General features: G+C 38.9%; 1 protein-coding gene across 1 annotated transcript in view; it reads left to right on the plus strand.

Moving 5' to 3' along the window:
* The window catches only part of CPZ (carboxypeptidase Z), a 78457-nt gene extending 62382 nt beyond the window's left edge, over positions 1-16075 (plus strand). Inside the window, exon 12 of the mRNA XM_084626750.1 lies at positions 16004-16075. Within this exon, the coding sequence (XP_084482876.1) occupies positions 16004-16060 (57 nt within the window). The 3' untranslated portion in view covers positions 16061-16075. The remainder of the gene's footprint in view (positions 1-16003) is intronic.
* The last annotated feature ends 844 nt before the right edge of the window (positions 16076-16919 follow it).

Genomic DNA, 16919 nt, shown 5'->3' on the forward strand with positions numbered 1-16919 from the left:
AATACTAATTACATTTAAGGCCATATAAAAATGATGATTTATATTCCAACTAAACATATAACAGTGACTGCAGATGACACCAATAATATATGGTTAATGAGGACATGACTGATAAAATCTACATAAGTTAGAGTAATAAAAAATGACTTCAGTACTCTCTGTTTGCTTTATTCATCTTTAACTGAAAATAAAGATAACTTTTGTCAGCAGAAGATAAAACTGCATAGATAAAAATCACAATCAAATTTGCACAGTAAATAGCAAACCTCAAGTACCACCAGCTAAAACAAAGACCAGGCACTATGTTATGCTGATAGAAGGTAGCTGCAAAGATATTACAGCAAAATGTTTATTTGATTTTAAAGTGTCCTGTATTCAAATGAATGTTCTTAAGTCACATTCTGGTTGGTTCAATCACCTCTTGCCTCACACATTCAAAACCCAGTTGACGAAAAATCCATAAAATCTGACTGTAAAGGTGAAACCTTCAATCTATTGCAGGAGTAAATTGCTAATAAATAGAACTGAGCACACACGAAGAAGGAAACGCAGGTGGCACATATAGTATATGAATGTAATGGAGGAAAAAATGTCTTTTTAAAATCATGAGTTAATTATTAAAGGACTAGATCATGCAGCCATTACTCACCATGGAGAACACTTACACTCTCAAGTAGTCCAAGGTGCGTAAAGGATACCCAATCTAGCCCTAAATAAATTGTACCGTACAGGAGAACTGAAGATACCGTGACTGAGGCCTTGTCTATACTAGAATTTTTTGCCACTTTAACTATACTAGTATAATTAAAGCCATACAAGCCCCCTTGTTTGGAGGCAGTTCTATCAGTGCAAAGGCATTTTATACCAGTATAGCTATTCTCATTCCAGAAGAGGACTAGCATTCCAGTATAGGTCATCTTTATACTGAGGACTTGTCTACACTTCCTGCTAAATCGGCACTGCTGCGATCGATGCAGAGGTGTCTATTTAGTGGGTCTGGTGACCCACTAAAGTAGATGGCAGGGCACTCTCTGGTTGACATCTATATTCCACCTCCCCGAGAGGTGGAAACACAGTGTAGACACTGCTGTAAGTCGACCTAAGTTATGTCAACGTCTGTTACCTAACTTATGTAACTGAAGTAGTGTAACTTAGTTTGAATTGGCTCATTAACACTGACCCCCCACTTGGTAAGACAACTCCCATCTTTCCATGTGCTGTGTATTTATACCTGCCTACTGTATTTTCCACTCCATGCATCTGATGAAGTGGGTTTTAGCCCACGAAAGCTTATACCCAAATAAATTTGTTAATCTCTAAGGTGCCACAAGAACTCCTTATTGTTTTTGCTGCTAGAGTAACACGGCTACCACTCTGAAACCTTTCAACATATGTACTCAGAGGCAAGTTATGGAAGGGTGCACAATTAGGGAAGCCCTTTGCATTGAAACCATATTGTATTTCCTGCACGTTGCCCACAGTCAAAATCCTGTGCAGCAGATGCTTCATGGCCTTGCACAACTGGATGACAACAGCCCCACCATAGATTTTCCAATAGCAAACTGATTGCCCATTCCAGTATTGCAAGCTTCCAAAGAGCGCTTGCTACCCATTTCTCCACCGTCAGAGCAGCTTTCCTTTTGGTGTCTCTGCTCTGCAGAGCTCAGCAAACGTCTCTAAGAATATAGTCTCCCCCATCCGAAAATTCTGCAGCTACTACTGGTCACCCCAGGTTTCCATCACGATCCAGCCCTACCACTCAGTGCTTGTTTCATGGGCCCAAAACCATTGTTCCACCATCCGCAGCTGGTCAGTTTCATTCACTGTCTTTATCATCCACTCCTCCTCAGTAGTCCAGCTGCCTGAATGGCTGCTGTCGTAGGTGCTGTGGTTCTGAAAAGAAAAATCATTTGGTGGAGCCTTAAAATAGACAAGAGAGCTCCTCTAATCTGGGCAGCATCCCTACCTTTGGCAGAAAATAGAAAAAAAAAGAGTGGATTATGGGAAGGAATTGTGGGAATTTTTTAAAAACAGTGCAAGCAGAGAGAATTGTGGGAATTTTGACTCCAGTCTACCGCAGTTTCCTGAGAGAAGTGACACTATCCCTGTCATAAATATAAAGGGAAGGGTAAACCCCTTTGAAATTCCTCCTGGCCAGGGGAAAGCTCCTCTCACCTGTAAAGGGTTAAGAAGCTAAAGGTAACCTCGCTGGCACCTGACCAAAATGACCAATGAGGAGACAAGATACTTTCAAAAGCTGGGAGGAGGGAGAGAAACAAAGGGTCTGTGTCTGTCTGTAGTCCTCTTGGCCAGGGACAGAAAAGGAATGGAGTCTTAGAACCTTTAGTAAGTAATCTAGCTAGGTATGTGTTAGATTATGATTTCTTTAAATGGCTGAGAAAAGAATTGTGCTGAATAGAATAACTATTTCTGTCTGTGTATCTTTTTTGTAACTTAAGGTTTTGCCTAGAGGGGTTCTCTATGTTTTGGAATCTAATTACCCTGTAAGATATCTACCATCCTGATTTTACAGGGGGGATTTCTTTATTTCTATTTACTTCTATTTTTTATTAAAAGTCTTCTTGTAAAAAACTGAATGCTTTTTCATTGTTCTCAGATCCAAGGGTTTGGGTCTGTGGTCACCTATGCAAATTGGTGAGGCTTTTTATCCAACATTTCCCAGGAAAGGGGGGGTGCAAGTGTTGGGAGGATTGTTCATTGTTCTTAAGATCCAAGGGTCTGGGTCTGTAGTCACCTAGGCAAATTGGTGAGGCTTTTTACCAAACCTTGTCCAGGAAGTGGGGTGCAGGGTTTTGGGAAGTATTTTGGGGGGAAAGACGCATCCAAACAGCTCTTCCCCAGTAACCAGTATTAGTTTGGTGGTGGTAGCGGCCAGTCCAAGGACAACGGGGGGGAATATTTTGTACCTTGGGGAAGTTTTGACCTAAGCTGGTAAAGATAAGCTTAGGAGGTTTTTTTCATGCAGGTCCCCACATCTGTACCCTAGAGTTCAGAGTGGGGGAGGAACCTTGACAATCCCACAATACACCGCAAAAATTTCCCAAAAGGTAGTGCACCGGATGGTGTAGCGGGGACACTGGGATGCCTACTCACAGTGTCAAACATCTTTTGCTGATCCAACCTGATGCTATGAGAACATACACACTGCACAGTCAAAGGCAGCCAAATGTGAAATAGCCATGTTGACAGCAATATGCCGGCAGAACTTTTGTGGGTAAAACTTTCTAGTGTAGACAAGCCCTTAGAAACAACACTGCCTTGTCATGACTACAAAAGGAGTATCAGAAGTAACAGCAGTTACCACTAGCCTGCCACAACTTTAAGCGATATGGCTGCAAGGCCTGGGTCTGGGCCACCTGTACAGATTTCTCTTGTAGTGATTATTATCTCCTCCTGTAACTTTGCCACAACGAGACACCAGAGCATTCAGGGAAAAATTCCCACAGCAGCACCATCAGAGTGAATCCTGCTGCTGCAGAAAGTTGTGACACTGTAAAAATGAGTTTGCAATGCAAATAACTCAGATGCAGACCATCGGAATGAGCTGTCACCCCTCTTCTATGGGTAGGGCTTGTTGCTGGGAGTTAACATGTCTTTTTTCTGGAAATTGTGAAGCTATTTGTTTTAAATTGCTTGCCCATGATAAACATTTAAGCTGAAATGAGCTCTTTTCCTTTGCTCGCAATGACAAATACAGTAGAAGCCACTTAATTACTCCATGATAAATGGCACACCCAATTAATTATGATGAGTGCCAGGGGAAAAAACCGATGTGAGGGAAACCAATGACTCTAAACAATGGAAAAGTCTGTTTAAATTTCATTCCTGGAGTTGTCTATAGTCTATTCACAATAGTTAAAGAGCCATTAATTCGTGTTTTCTATCACTAACTTTGTAATTGTTTGGCCTCTTGTTCATTTTATGCTCATAAATGAGTCAAAATTACCTTAGTAAAGTGTTTTCCCTGAAATGATTTTTTTAAAACTCCATAAAATAAATATGAATTTGAAATGAGCACAATGGTCTTCATTATCCATTCACTCTTGTAGGTGTAAATTGGGAGTAACTACAATACACTACAGTTAATAGAGCTATGCTGATGTTAAACTGCTGTAAATCCGTCGATAATCAGGCCCAGAATATTTTTAGGATAGCCTGATAAGCAGGACAATCGCCATGCAGAGTCTTAGCTGTTTAAATGAAGGTGCCACTTTAAACTGATTTAGTTAAGCCAGTGACATTGGCAAAGCATAGGTTTAAAGCAGTAAATGATTACATAGAGGAGAATCAGTCCCTAATGTACCGTCTGCCAGTTTGTGGTTTATTCACTTTATACATATCTGACTTTAGAAGCAGACACCTTTTGGTTCCTTTAGATAATGAATCAGGGTACTTGTGATGACCACCACACAATTCATGTTTCTGTGTTTATCAGCTGATTTGAATGGTGGAAGATGGATAAAAAATGCCTAATAATTTAATATATGACCATTAATTCTTTGAAGTGCCCAGAACAGATCAGAATTAATTCCAGTACATTTTAAAATATCCTTAAACCTATATATCTATATTTAGTATTATCAATTTACAAACCATAAATTTACAACCAGTGAATGGCCTCTCCTGGAATTATGGACTAGAGAAAATGAATGACTTCAGGCTACCTATTTGTCCACCTGCTCTTGTATGCCAGTTACCAATTTCTAATAAATTCCCATTACCTTAAATGTTATCACGTAAATAAGGAGTAAGTATATAGTATATAATATAATATATTGTATAATGTAAGTGTATATTATAAAGGTTTATAGCAATATTGCATGTCATTTAGGGAATGATTGGAAATAGGATGTTTATTAATATTTTGTATTTCTAGAGGATTTTCCAATTCAGTAGCTGAAAGAACTTTATAAACATTAAGAGCCAAGTTCTCTTGTAATTTATTTGCAGTGTTATTGTAGCTATGTTGGTCCCAGGATATAAGAGAAACAAGGTAGGTGAGGTAATATCTTTTATAAGTTGGTCCAGTAAAAGATATTACATTATCTACTTTTAGAGTAGCAGCCGTGTTATTCTGTATCCACAAAAAGAAAAGGAGTACTTGTGGCACCTTAGAGACTAACAAATTTATTTGAGCATAAGCTTTTATGAGCTACAGCTCACTTCATCGGATGTAGCTCACGAAAGCTTATGCTCAAATAAATTTGTTAGTCTCTAAGGTTCCACAAGTACTCCTTTTCTTATCACCTACTTTGTTTCTCTTGTAAATTACATAAGTCTAAATCCAGAGTAGCTCTACTGATTTCAATGGAATTATACTGAATTCACATTGATGAATGCAAGAACAAAATGTGTCCCTAATTAATTGGCCCTAAATAAGACAACACAGAGCAAAGTAGGTAAGTATTAATTATTATTATTATACCGGTATTATTGTATCCATTTTCTAGAGTGAATTGCCTAAGGTCACACCAAAAGTCAGTGACAGAGTCTGTAATAGAATCCAGGCCCTGGCTCCCATTCCCATGGAAGTCTGTCTAGAAGTCCTGGCTCCCAAGCTCATGCTCTAACCGCTAGATCACATTTCCTCCAATAAAAGGGGAAACAGTAAAAAATACTGGTACTTTGTCACTTTAAATACACAGCTGGTTAAAGATGCTTACAGAGTCACTTTTTTTAAAAAAGCGCTGATGGTCAAAGTAAGCTGCACCCAAAAATTCAGTTTTAAGTACCAAAGGGAAGGCTTTGCTATAACTCTGAATTGAGTAGTCCTTACACATGGGAGAAGTGTCACAGTAGATAATAGAGACTGCTGCTGTTATAAAGGGATGGCAGAACTGGGCCTGAAATACTGCGAATAATGGAAATGAGACAGTGTTTGCATTTTTTCTTTTCTGAAATACATTTTAAGGCTCTGCCCCTTTAACGTTCTCTTCTAATTAACTAATGTCAGAGAGCACCCTACATGCCATATGTTTCCCTCTACCCCTCCATTTGGTGTTGGTTAGATGTAAATAGACTCCCACAGCTGATATCAGGAAGTGACCTGGTCATGCAGCCAAGAATGAGTTCACCTCCACCAATTGAAATCTGAGTGGTGGAGCTAAAGACTTCATGCTGGAAACTGGAGTGCCCTGAGAACCCTGCAGTGGTGCTTCTCAGCAATCAAAGACAGGTTATAAGGCCAAAATGTTCAGACCCAGGCCCAGAAATTTAGGTACCTAAACCCATATTTGTGCTCCTATATCAGTCAAGGTTAGGTACTATTATATGTAGCCTGTGGATTGGATTTATACATAAGGTTGAGTTTGGCCTTTCAAACATTCACCCTCCATGTGTATTCTTCATTTCCAGCTACAGTTTTCTTTGCTTTTACTAAACTTCTACCACACAAAGTCGCAGATTTGGGACTTAATGTATCCAGATTAGTTGTTTTGGGTGGTATCATTGTGCCTGGCCAAATATTGTAAAATTACGCAGGGATAAAAATCTTGAAGATCTCTACCAGAAGTAAGAGTCTTGATTTTTTTTTTAAGAGAGGGGTCATTTTTTGAGAGATGCAGAGAAAAATCTTCTAAAGCTGGAAGCTCAGAGTCCCTGGAGTGAATGGAGTTCAATGTACCATGGATAATTTGTTTGCTTTGCAATTATTTTCCGTCAGTGGAGACAAATTGATTCGTACAATAAAATTGACGGTCACTGCAAGGCTGCTGGCTTTCTAAACTATGAAAGGATTTGACTAGTTTAAGTGAGTACTACATTTTTGGAGTCCTGGAGTTTCATATTTACTGGTAAAATCAGGATGATAGTATTTGTGCTAAACTGGAGCAGTGTGTGACATAGGAGGATAAATCCCACCAACTGATTGCCTATGTGAAATTCACCATTGTGTAACAACAGAAATGATTAACAACAACATAGCAAACAGCCTCGTTTATTTATTACTGGCCTGCTTTGAGAGCTATTTATAAAAAGGAAAAAACAAAAAAGAAAAAATAAATTATGGCAGAGCAGACAAATATTTCTCCTAATGGGTTGAAGCAAATATAAATAATTACTTTCAAAATGTCTGCTCAATTATTAAAGAAAATTAGTTATTTAACATGAGCCACAGAAGAGGATTCTGTGTGACGAGAAGGTTTGTGCATTAGAAAACCACAGAGCTAAAGCTTATTTTAAATGCAGATACATGAGCAGAGACTAAATCATATCTACACAAAGTATTCCAATGTAGCACTTATCCACAAGTAGGGTGGGATGTTGTAAAGGAGGAGGAGATGCCAAACTTTCTTGCATCACTTCTAGATATTTTGGATGGGATTTGCAAAGGAGGCTAAAGACACCCAGAGCCTTTGGAACTGGATAGTAGTTGAGCACCTAATTTTCCTTGGCTTCTTTCAAAACCTTGGGATAAGTCTACACTGCTACTGGGAACCTGCTTCCCATTCAAGGGAGACAAATATTAGCTAGGTCTACTTGAGTTAGCACACTGGCTGCAGCTGCATGGACGGCAGCTCCGGCCAGCCACCAGAGTATTAACCCATCTGAGCCCTGGGTATGTATTTGGGCAGCTAACCTGAGCAGCTGTCAGTGCTGCTGTGGCCACACGGCTATTTTTAGTGCTAACTGGAGCAGAGCTAGTGCACTTCTGTCTACCTTTGCTGGGAGGCATGCTCCCAGACGCAGTGTAGATGTGCCCTTTGTGCTCACCTTTAGAATTCCAAGGCCTGCTCCTGCTTTCATTGAAGTCAGTTGCAAAACTTCAGTGGGAACATGCTTTTATGATGTGTACTAATACTGGCCAGTTAGACTACAATTCTGCTTTCACAGAACTAGTACATGATTGATACATTCTGCCATATTCCATCTGGAGGTTGAATATGCTAAGCAAATCACTGTACCTAATCTGCTTCCCAAATCTGAGCAATCCTTTCTTCACTGGTACCCAAAGTTCAGTGAATCACTTCAGTTAAACTACATTCAGATCCTCCAAGTGTTAAAGTTGCACATGCCAAAATCAGGATTATATTAGTAACGCTGTCAGTTTTGCATATATCCAAGACCAGTGCTAAACAAGATAGAAGTGTGCTAAGATCAGGCTCGTTTCTCTTTACACAAACTTAAAGGACCAGGGAAAAACTGATATTGTACAGTTCAGGCACATTTGACTGGGCTAATATATAAGGTAAACAAAGGACTCCAAGCAGTGATCAAAGGGCAGTACCAGGGGCCAGTGACATGATCTTTAGGTGTGAGAAAGAAAGTTTTGAGGAAGAGGGTCACATGTTTGAAAGTTCAGACAATCAGGCTTCAGCTTGACCTGTCTGCTGAACTGGGAGTAGTTCTCCCCTAGCTACTCATGTGAGATGAGGTCAGAGGTTACCAATTACTTAGGGAGGCTGAGAAAGTTGTATGAAGCTGCTCTCAGCTGCCATATCACATTAGTATCAGGCCACTTGCAGGTAGGCCATAGTGGTTAATGCTTCATTTGATTTCATTGATTGTGTTCAGTTTGCTATTTCAGTGGCAGCAATGTACCATTTATCTGCTGCGTCAAGCAGCTTTTTGTATCTAAGATACAATAGGGTACCACAGAACTTTACTCAGGAAGCTTGTTATCCCAATCAGAGCATTCATATGTAAAATATTTCCATTTGCATAACATAGGTGTTATTTTAATTGCTTAACTGTTGGCCCGGTAACACTGTTTTCCTTTTCACGATTCTAATCACTGTGTCTTATACTGAGTACATGCTGCAAAATGTGCAACTGCAATTTGTTACACATTATATATATAACTAGGCAGTTCTGTTAACTAAGGGTTAGGATTTTGATCAATTAAAAAGTTACTTAAGCTAAATGTGGAGAGAATAATATGCAAAGATAACTATTTTGTGAGTGCCATATTTCTTCTCCTTGATCTGCGGGTTTTTTTGTGCATTCTTTGAAAGTAATAACTAGAGTTAGAAGACGTTTAAAAAAAACAGTTTCACAGAATTTTGCATGAAAAGGTCACACTTTTTAACAACATTTTATTGTAAATTATTTCCATAGCCACGGACCAGGACCCCATTGTGCTAGGTGCTGCACAAACACAGATCAAAAAGACAGTCTCTGCCCCACAGAGCTTACAATGTAATGATAAGACAAGAGATAACAAATGGATGCAGACAGACAGATGGGGGAATACAAGGAAACAATGAGACAACACTGGTCAGCATAATAAGCCTTGGTCTCTTTCTAAATATTACAAAAATATACATATACATAATGTTTTCCTTTTGTTTCACCTAAATCTAAGTGAGGGTGGCCCTGTACCTATATAATAATATCAAAAGGATACAATTTTACATAATTTCATCCATAATTTTGAAGACCATCCAAAATTATAATTAATGTCAACAAAAATTGTGGAAGGGGATATTCCACCTTGTGTTTCAGGGCTTACACCATCTCGAACTATCAGAGATCAGGATAAAACCTATGTGGGGGGCAGATTAGCCCACATCTACCTAGCGTGGGTTCTTACACCTTTCACTGAAACATCTAGTGCTAGCCACGGTCAGAGACAGGTGGACCTGGGGTCTGATCCATCTGGCCATTCCTATCTTCCTAAAGAGCTCCCCCCACCCCAATTTTTTTTTCAAAACTAGAAATGTTCAAGAGTTCTTTAGTTCAAGAGAAAAAAATCATTCTAAAAATGGCCAATGTTTGCTCAGAAATAGTCATTTTTTTGGCTACACACCATCATATTTTCACTGGAAAGTCGGCTAATTTTTACATGAAATATTCATGTACCTTACCAAAATTTTCTAGAAAAAGCAAAGTCCACTTTGAGTTTACAATGAAATGAAAAAATACCTTGAACTTAGATTTTGAGTTCATTATTAATTTGTCACACATCCCTATTATAACTTACATTTATAATCTTCATTCAGAATATTCCCAGAGACCTTTATAGACTTACATAAATTTGACTCAAAACTGAAAGATACATAAGGAATCATTTTATCCATAACTGAAACTTCATTGCTCCTTACCACTTAATCCACCTTTTGGGTGGAAGTTAGCAACCAGTGCACCACAGCACTAAACATATGTTTCCCAGTACCATATGATGTAAGTTTGTCTATATCCACTCATGGTTACTGTAAATCATTTTTCCATCAAAGAACAAAGGCAAGAATGAGCAAGAATGTCTATGACATTGTGAAGATGCAGTCACAGTATACTGGGCTCACAGCATGTGACACTGCACAGATTTTGACACTATTTTTCAGGAACAATTGTAGCACATTAATTTCCTTCAAAATATTGTCTTCTCTTTTTCTTTAAAATGAAACTTTCATCTCCACCCTGCTTCCCGCTTCCTTCCTTCCTTGTTAGCTTTCTCCTTTTTCCTTTATCTTCTTATCTTTTCCCTTCTTCTGACATCCTGCCTGGCAATTGACTATGGTTTAGTCATATACCAGTAAGATATTTCTGTGACTTGAGAAGTGACACATACAGTTTTAACTATTATTGTTGAATAGGATATTATGTGGATTCTTCACTATCACATATTTTCTGGGTATGAAAAGTGGGCTAGAAAAATCTAAAATAAATGTAAATAAATGAAGAGTGTAGTGATTGCAGCTTGGACTTCATGACAATCTTGTCTTTCAGTTTATAAACAGGTAAAGACAAAAGCAGTCTTAGAGACTGATCCCATTCCCATTGAATTCAGTGGGAGGTTTATCCTTGGTTTCCATGGGAGCAGGATCAGCCCCTTCATTTGCAGTGACTTGTAAAGCAAAAAGAAGCTGGGAACCTTGTGAAAGATGGTTTCATGCCACAAAATTAATAGCAGGATTTGGGTTTTAAACATATCAAATTTTAGATTTGGTTAGATCCATGGTTTTGGTTCTGACCACTATAAACACAGCGATCATATGTAAAATCAGATACGTTTCAAATGCCAAAGATTTCAAACATCTCATAATATAGGGTTTCTTTGGTTCTGGGATTTTTGTGCAGACCTACCTCTAGAGCTTGAATGAGAGGACAGATGCTTTTTATTTAAGTTTTTAAAGGAATATCCTGAAGGCTGTTGGTGGCTTCTAATGACCTCCTTATTTTTCAGTTTTGTCCAGTTTTTTGTTTCGGTGAGAAACACCAAAAAAAATTAATTTTGGGTCAACCTGTATTTCCCCCCCTAATTTTTCAGTTTAACAACCAAACAAAAAATTCAATTATTTGTCCTGCTCTAGTCAAGAATCTAATAAGTTGGATTCCCTCTTTTGTGCCATCACAGAGTATGTGCCCTTTCCCTAAAATTGCCCTCAATTACACCTCTGCTTTCGCTTCTCCCCATGCCTCCACTTTCTTCCTAATCCTCTCCACTCACTGAACCTTTCATGTCCCTCTCTCATTCTCAGGTTTGTACCTTAAATTAATCCCCTCCCTGCTTCTGGTATGCTTGTAACTAGCTCCCTATTCTTACCTCTAATCAAGAGCAGCTCTCCTAAAAATCCCTCCTTCAAACCCTGTTCTTCCAGGAATATTTGCAATGCTGCTCCCCTTACTAATATTCCCTATACCCTCATTTTCCTGAACAGTTATCCCATGCCTTGTCTTGCCTTTGTTTTTCAGGCCTGACCCTGCAAACACTTGTGCATGGAAGTAACCTTGCTCACCTAAATCAAGTGGTCTATTGACTTCGATAGGTACACTCACATAAATAAAATTACTCATATGATTGCAACAACTTTGGGACAAGATTTTGCGATGCATTGGGGAGTTCTACAAAGCATAGACAAAACAAGGAAGTCCCCTCCCCTCCCAGCTACAGGTCCTACTGAAAATCTCCTTTTAAGTGACTTTGGTTGGTTCATAAATATTGTGTGCAGCGACATCATAGTTCAATTAATATAATAGCCTCTGTTCAGTATTTATAGATTCCAAGGCCAGAAGAGACCATTATTATCTAGTGAGACCTCCTATATAGCACAGGCCATATAATTTCACCAAGTGGTTTCCGGCATCAAGCACATAGCTTTTGGATGAGCTACAACATGTCTTTTATAAAGACATACAATCTTGATTTAAAGTCTTCAAGTGATGTAGAAGCTACCATATCCCCAGGTTAGTTGTTCCAGTGGTTAACTACCCTCCCAGTGAAAAGAAATGTGTGTCTCATTTCTAGTCAGAATCTAGCTTTAGCTTCCAGCCATTGGATCTTGAGTTGGCTTGTTCTTGGGTAGGTGCTGAGCTTTAATAAGCGTTGCAGAATCAGACTATATGTAATAAAATAGTCTCCAAAAGTTTCGCACCAACTTCAGCCATTTTCATTGTCTCATGCATTGTGGCTCTGAATCACATTATTTTTCAGCAAAGACTTCAAGTTGGATAGTAGGGAAATGTTTCTAACTCCAAGGATAGTTAAGCACTGGAAAAGATTACCTAGGGAGGTTGTGGAATCCCCATCCTTGGAGGTTTTTAAGATCCGGTTAGACAACACTGATAAGGGATGATCTAGGTATTCTTAATCCTGCCTAAATGCGGCAGGATGGACTAGATGACATCTTGAGGTCCCTTCCAGACCTACATTTCTATGATTCTGTGATTAAGCCAGTGCATAAATTTAAATACATGAGTAGGGCTATTGTAGTCAATAGGACTACTCTTGTTTACTCAACTGGGACTTGAATCAATAAAATGAATTAACTGTTCATTTAAATGTGCGTTGATCACATAGTGTAAGGCCTAATTTACGGAGGACTAATGACCAGCTAAATTTGTTCCTTCTACTTCAATTCTATTGATACTAAAACTTTCTCCACTTAATTATGGAGACAAGGTGGGTGAGTTAATGTCTTTTATTGGACTAACTTCTGTTGATGAGAGCTCTTGCTCGGGTCTGTGTAGCTTAAAAGCTTGTCTTTCTCACCAATAGAAACTGACCCAAAAAAGATAATACCTCATCCACCGTATATCTCTAATATCCTGGGACCAACAGAGCTACAACAACTCCACTGAATTATGTCTTTGAAACATCATTGAATATTGATATAAAAAATCTTTTCAATTTTGACTTGAAATCACTTAAATCAAGATTTTCCCCCATCACTAGAGAAAGAGCTAGGAAGTACAGCAGCTGGGTTAAACATTTCACATATAACCTTTCATATTTTTCAAAAAATGTTAACCAGACATGAAAAGCAACTTTTCTCTCTCTCTCTCTTAATAAAAACAAACCTTACGCCTAACAGCAAAAAGATTGAGCTCACTGCAATGCATTTTTATGGACTGAATCAAGAGCCATGTGGTCAGTAGTATTCAACTTAACGTGAAGTTTCAAGAAGGAGCTTGCAGGCATTGGAAAAAAAACAGAAAGAAATTGTGTATATATGACATACTGGGCTGTGACATACTGAGCTCCCAACATGGATTGCTCACAAGCAGCCATCAGCATGCAGGTGCCCCTGAGTGTCTGAGTGACCCCAAGACACTCCCAGTCCCAGATTTCCCTTCAAAAAATTCTGTTCTGTCCAGCCCTCTCCTGGACAGTCCAGAGATATTAGGTCTGTTGTCCCTTTAAGGGAATGATACACAATAACTTGCCACCTTAAATGGAGTTACCCAGTCAGTTTAACTTAATGTACTGTATTAGTTTCAATTGAAGAATAAAACACATTTAATTACAAAGAGAGATTTTAAGTGAGTACAAGTAATGAGGCATAAAAGTTAGAAATAGTTACAAGAAAAATAAAGATAAAATGCTTCCTAGTACCTAACTTAACAAACTATACTTAATTCAAAGTAAAGTACTTACCCCATCCCTCTAAACTTTTCTGGTCAGGACCCCGCCCCCAAAGTCCAACAGCTGTATCTTTTATCTTAGGTGCAAAGAGGGAGATGGACAGGGAAAGATATAACTTGAGTGGTTTTTGCTCCTCACTTTTATAGTTCAGTCACTTTTTGAAATGAATCTCCCTGAGAGGGACCCCTAGATAAAGTTCTTTCCAAATGAGAGCAAGGTGATAGGGAGTCTGGTGTGGGGGGAAGTTTGCTAAGTTGTTTATTCAGATCTGTTTGTTCCTATTCCCTTTCCTTGCCAAAGAACGGCCACTTCATAGGGGATGGCCTATTCACTTTGAGGGCATTGGCCAGACATCAACTTGTCCTTTGTCTCTGAGAAACAGGTTTACCCGCTTCCCAAACTTGTCTGGTAAACACACTTCAGTCATGATTTCGGCTTATGTTCATAACTTTACTTGTAATATTGTTACATACATTTCATCAAGATATTATTGACCAGTGAGTTATTAGTTTTCAAATGAGGCCTTACAAGGCATATTTTGTACAAAGATTATTAAAATAGTGTGTAGGCTGTGAATACAGAGGTGCGTTCTGTCAAATAAACACATAAATTACCCACTGATGTCATTAATACTGGTTTCATTGAGGCACTAAAGAATAAGTGGTTTTTTTCCTAGTAGCTGTTGACCCAGTGCAGACCTGGAGAACATGAAGTTCATTGGCAATTCCCCTGACCATAAAACCCCCAGTGCGTTTGGGTTATGATTTTCAAAGGTGACTACTGATTACCTAGGTAATGTTTTCTTAATATTATTGTAATAGGAACATGATTGAAACATTTGTTTGGGGAAAGCACATGTGGAGAATTGCATACTGGTGCCTATACCCATACATTAGATCTGTTTCCCACAAGTACTGCACAGACCTGAATCTGGTTGCAATGTATGCCAGTTACCGTCTACTCCAGTGGTTCTCAACCAGAGGTACACCAACTCATCTAGCTATTTGCTTTGTTTTACAACAAGTTACGTAAAAAGCACTAGCAAAGTCAGTACAAACTGAACTTTCATACAGAGAATGACTTGTTTATACTGCTCTATATACTGTACACGGAAATGTAAGTCCAATATTTATATTCCAAATTACTTATTGTATAATTATATGGTAAAAATGAGAAAGTCAGCCATGTTTCAGTATTAGTGTGCTGTGACACTTGCATTTTTATGTCTGGATTTTGTAAGCAAGTAGTTTAAGTGAGGTGAAACTTGGGATACGCAAGACAAATCAGCCTCCTGAAAGGGGTAGAGTAGTCCAGAAAGTTTCAGAGGCACTGGTCTACTCCACACATACTCTGCTGCAGCCCAATTCACTGGATCCCTCAGCAGCTCCACCTGCAGTTAGCTTCCCTGCTTTGCTCCCAGTTTGCCACCTGGCCACTGCCTTTCCTACAGATAAAGATTATTTCCTGTGTCAACATAGAGTTTCTGCCCCCTCTCCCTATTGGCTAGGGATGTGCCTACGTGTCCACTCTGGAGGGTGATAGGTCCGCAATGAGGTTGTTGATGGGAATAATAGTTTCCTGCTTACCAGATTCCTCACACTTGCATTCTAGCTTTGGTTTGGTTGCATAAGTAACAAAAGTTAACAAAAGAGCTATTACAGTTAAATGTATTCACTAGTGGGACACTTAAACTTTACATGAAATGGCATCCCAGTAGGCCTGTGTTTTCATACCATATGGTGGTAGGAATGGCAAGGATTTAAAAAACATGTAATTTCATTAGGGTAACAAGACTGCCACTTGAGCAGTCTTTTTATGACATGTTTAATGGTCCTGCCATATGGATGGCTTGTAAAAAGAAAAAAAGTGGAAAGCTAGATGAGGTAAAGAACACATACATCTGGCAGGAGATATTCCATTATACTGCAAGTGCTTACAGCCTTAATATTGGTTCTGAGCAGCGTGTGCTTATGAAGAGATGTAATTTAAGGTTGTGTTCATTTTAATCCACTTTTGCAGCTTTCAGAATTAATTTAACTTTGAATAAAGATGAGGCAGGCCTTGGGATATTGCTTCATTGATTTGTTCCACAGGGGAAATGATGATGCTGTAAACTGGGCAATGTAATTTGGCTATTATTATTATAACTATTGTTATCATTTAACATTTATGTTGCAGCAGCTCCTGGAGGTCCCAGTGAGGCCAGAGAGTGATGAATGCTATACAGATATATGGTAGGAGTCAGTCCCTGCACCGAGGACTTACAGTCATATAGATAAGTGACATACAAGAGACGCTCTCCCACCGACATAGCTACCATCACTCACAGAGGTGGAGTATTGAAGTCGACGGGAGAGTGCTCTCCTATTGACTTATCACATCTTCACCAGAGCCGCTAAATCGACGTCATTGCACCGATTGCAGTGCCACTGATTTATCCTGCAGTGAAGACAAGCCCTTCATGTGTAAGAAGCCAAGTGGAAGGTACAGAGGTGATGGCATGAGCAGCTGACAAATGGATGTGGTAGGATGGTAACCTTGGCGGATTGGAGGATTTGGAGGGGTTAACATGATTAGAGACAAGTGGCTAATTAGATAGAGGCACAGTTATAGAAGGCCTTGAAGATGAGGATAAGAAGTTTAAATTTGCTGCTAAGAAAGGGATTCACAGAGATGGATGATGTCAGAGCAATAAGCAAGGGAGGTGATATAACAGCTATGTTTTGTATAGACTGGAGAGGGTTACGTAGGTTTTGTGTACAACTGTATGAATAACCAGTTTTACAGACCAGTGCCTGAACCAAAACAATGGGGGCTGGAGGGGGTGGAGGAAGTTTCAAGTCAACCTGAAATGCAAAAGTAAATAAAATATAATACATATTTCAGGTTAGACTGAATGTTTTGGTTTTGGTCAAACAAAATGCTTTGTTTAATTTTCAAGGAATTTTTTAACCTTTTTTAAAAAAAATAAAATTGAAGCAAAAAGTTTAAATGAAAAGGTTGTTTTGTTTGTTTTCTGCTTAAATAATTTGGCACATCTGCTGTGAATTCACAAAATATTTTGATCGACCTGAATGTTCCTGCTTTTTGGTGGAAA

Source organism: Lepidochelys olivacea (assembly GCF_965140295.1).
Source record: "Lepidochelys olivacea isolate rLepOli2 genome assembly, chromosome: 4".
NCBI classification, from domain to species: domain Eukaryota; kingdom Metazoa; phylum Chordata; order Testudines; family Cheloniidae; genus Lepidochelys; species Lepidochelys olivacea.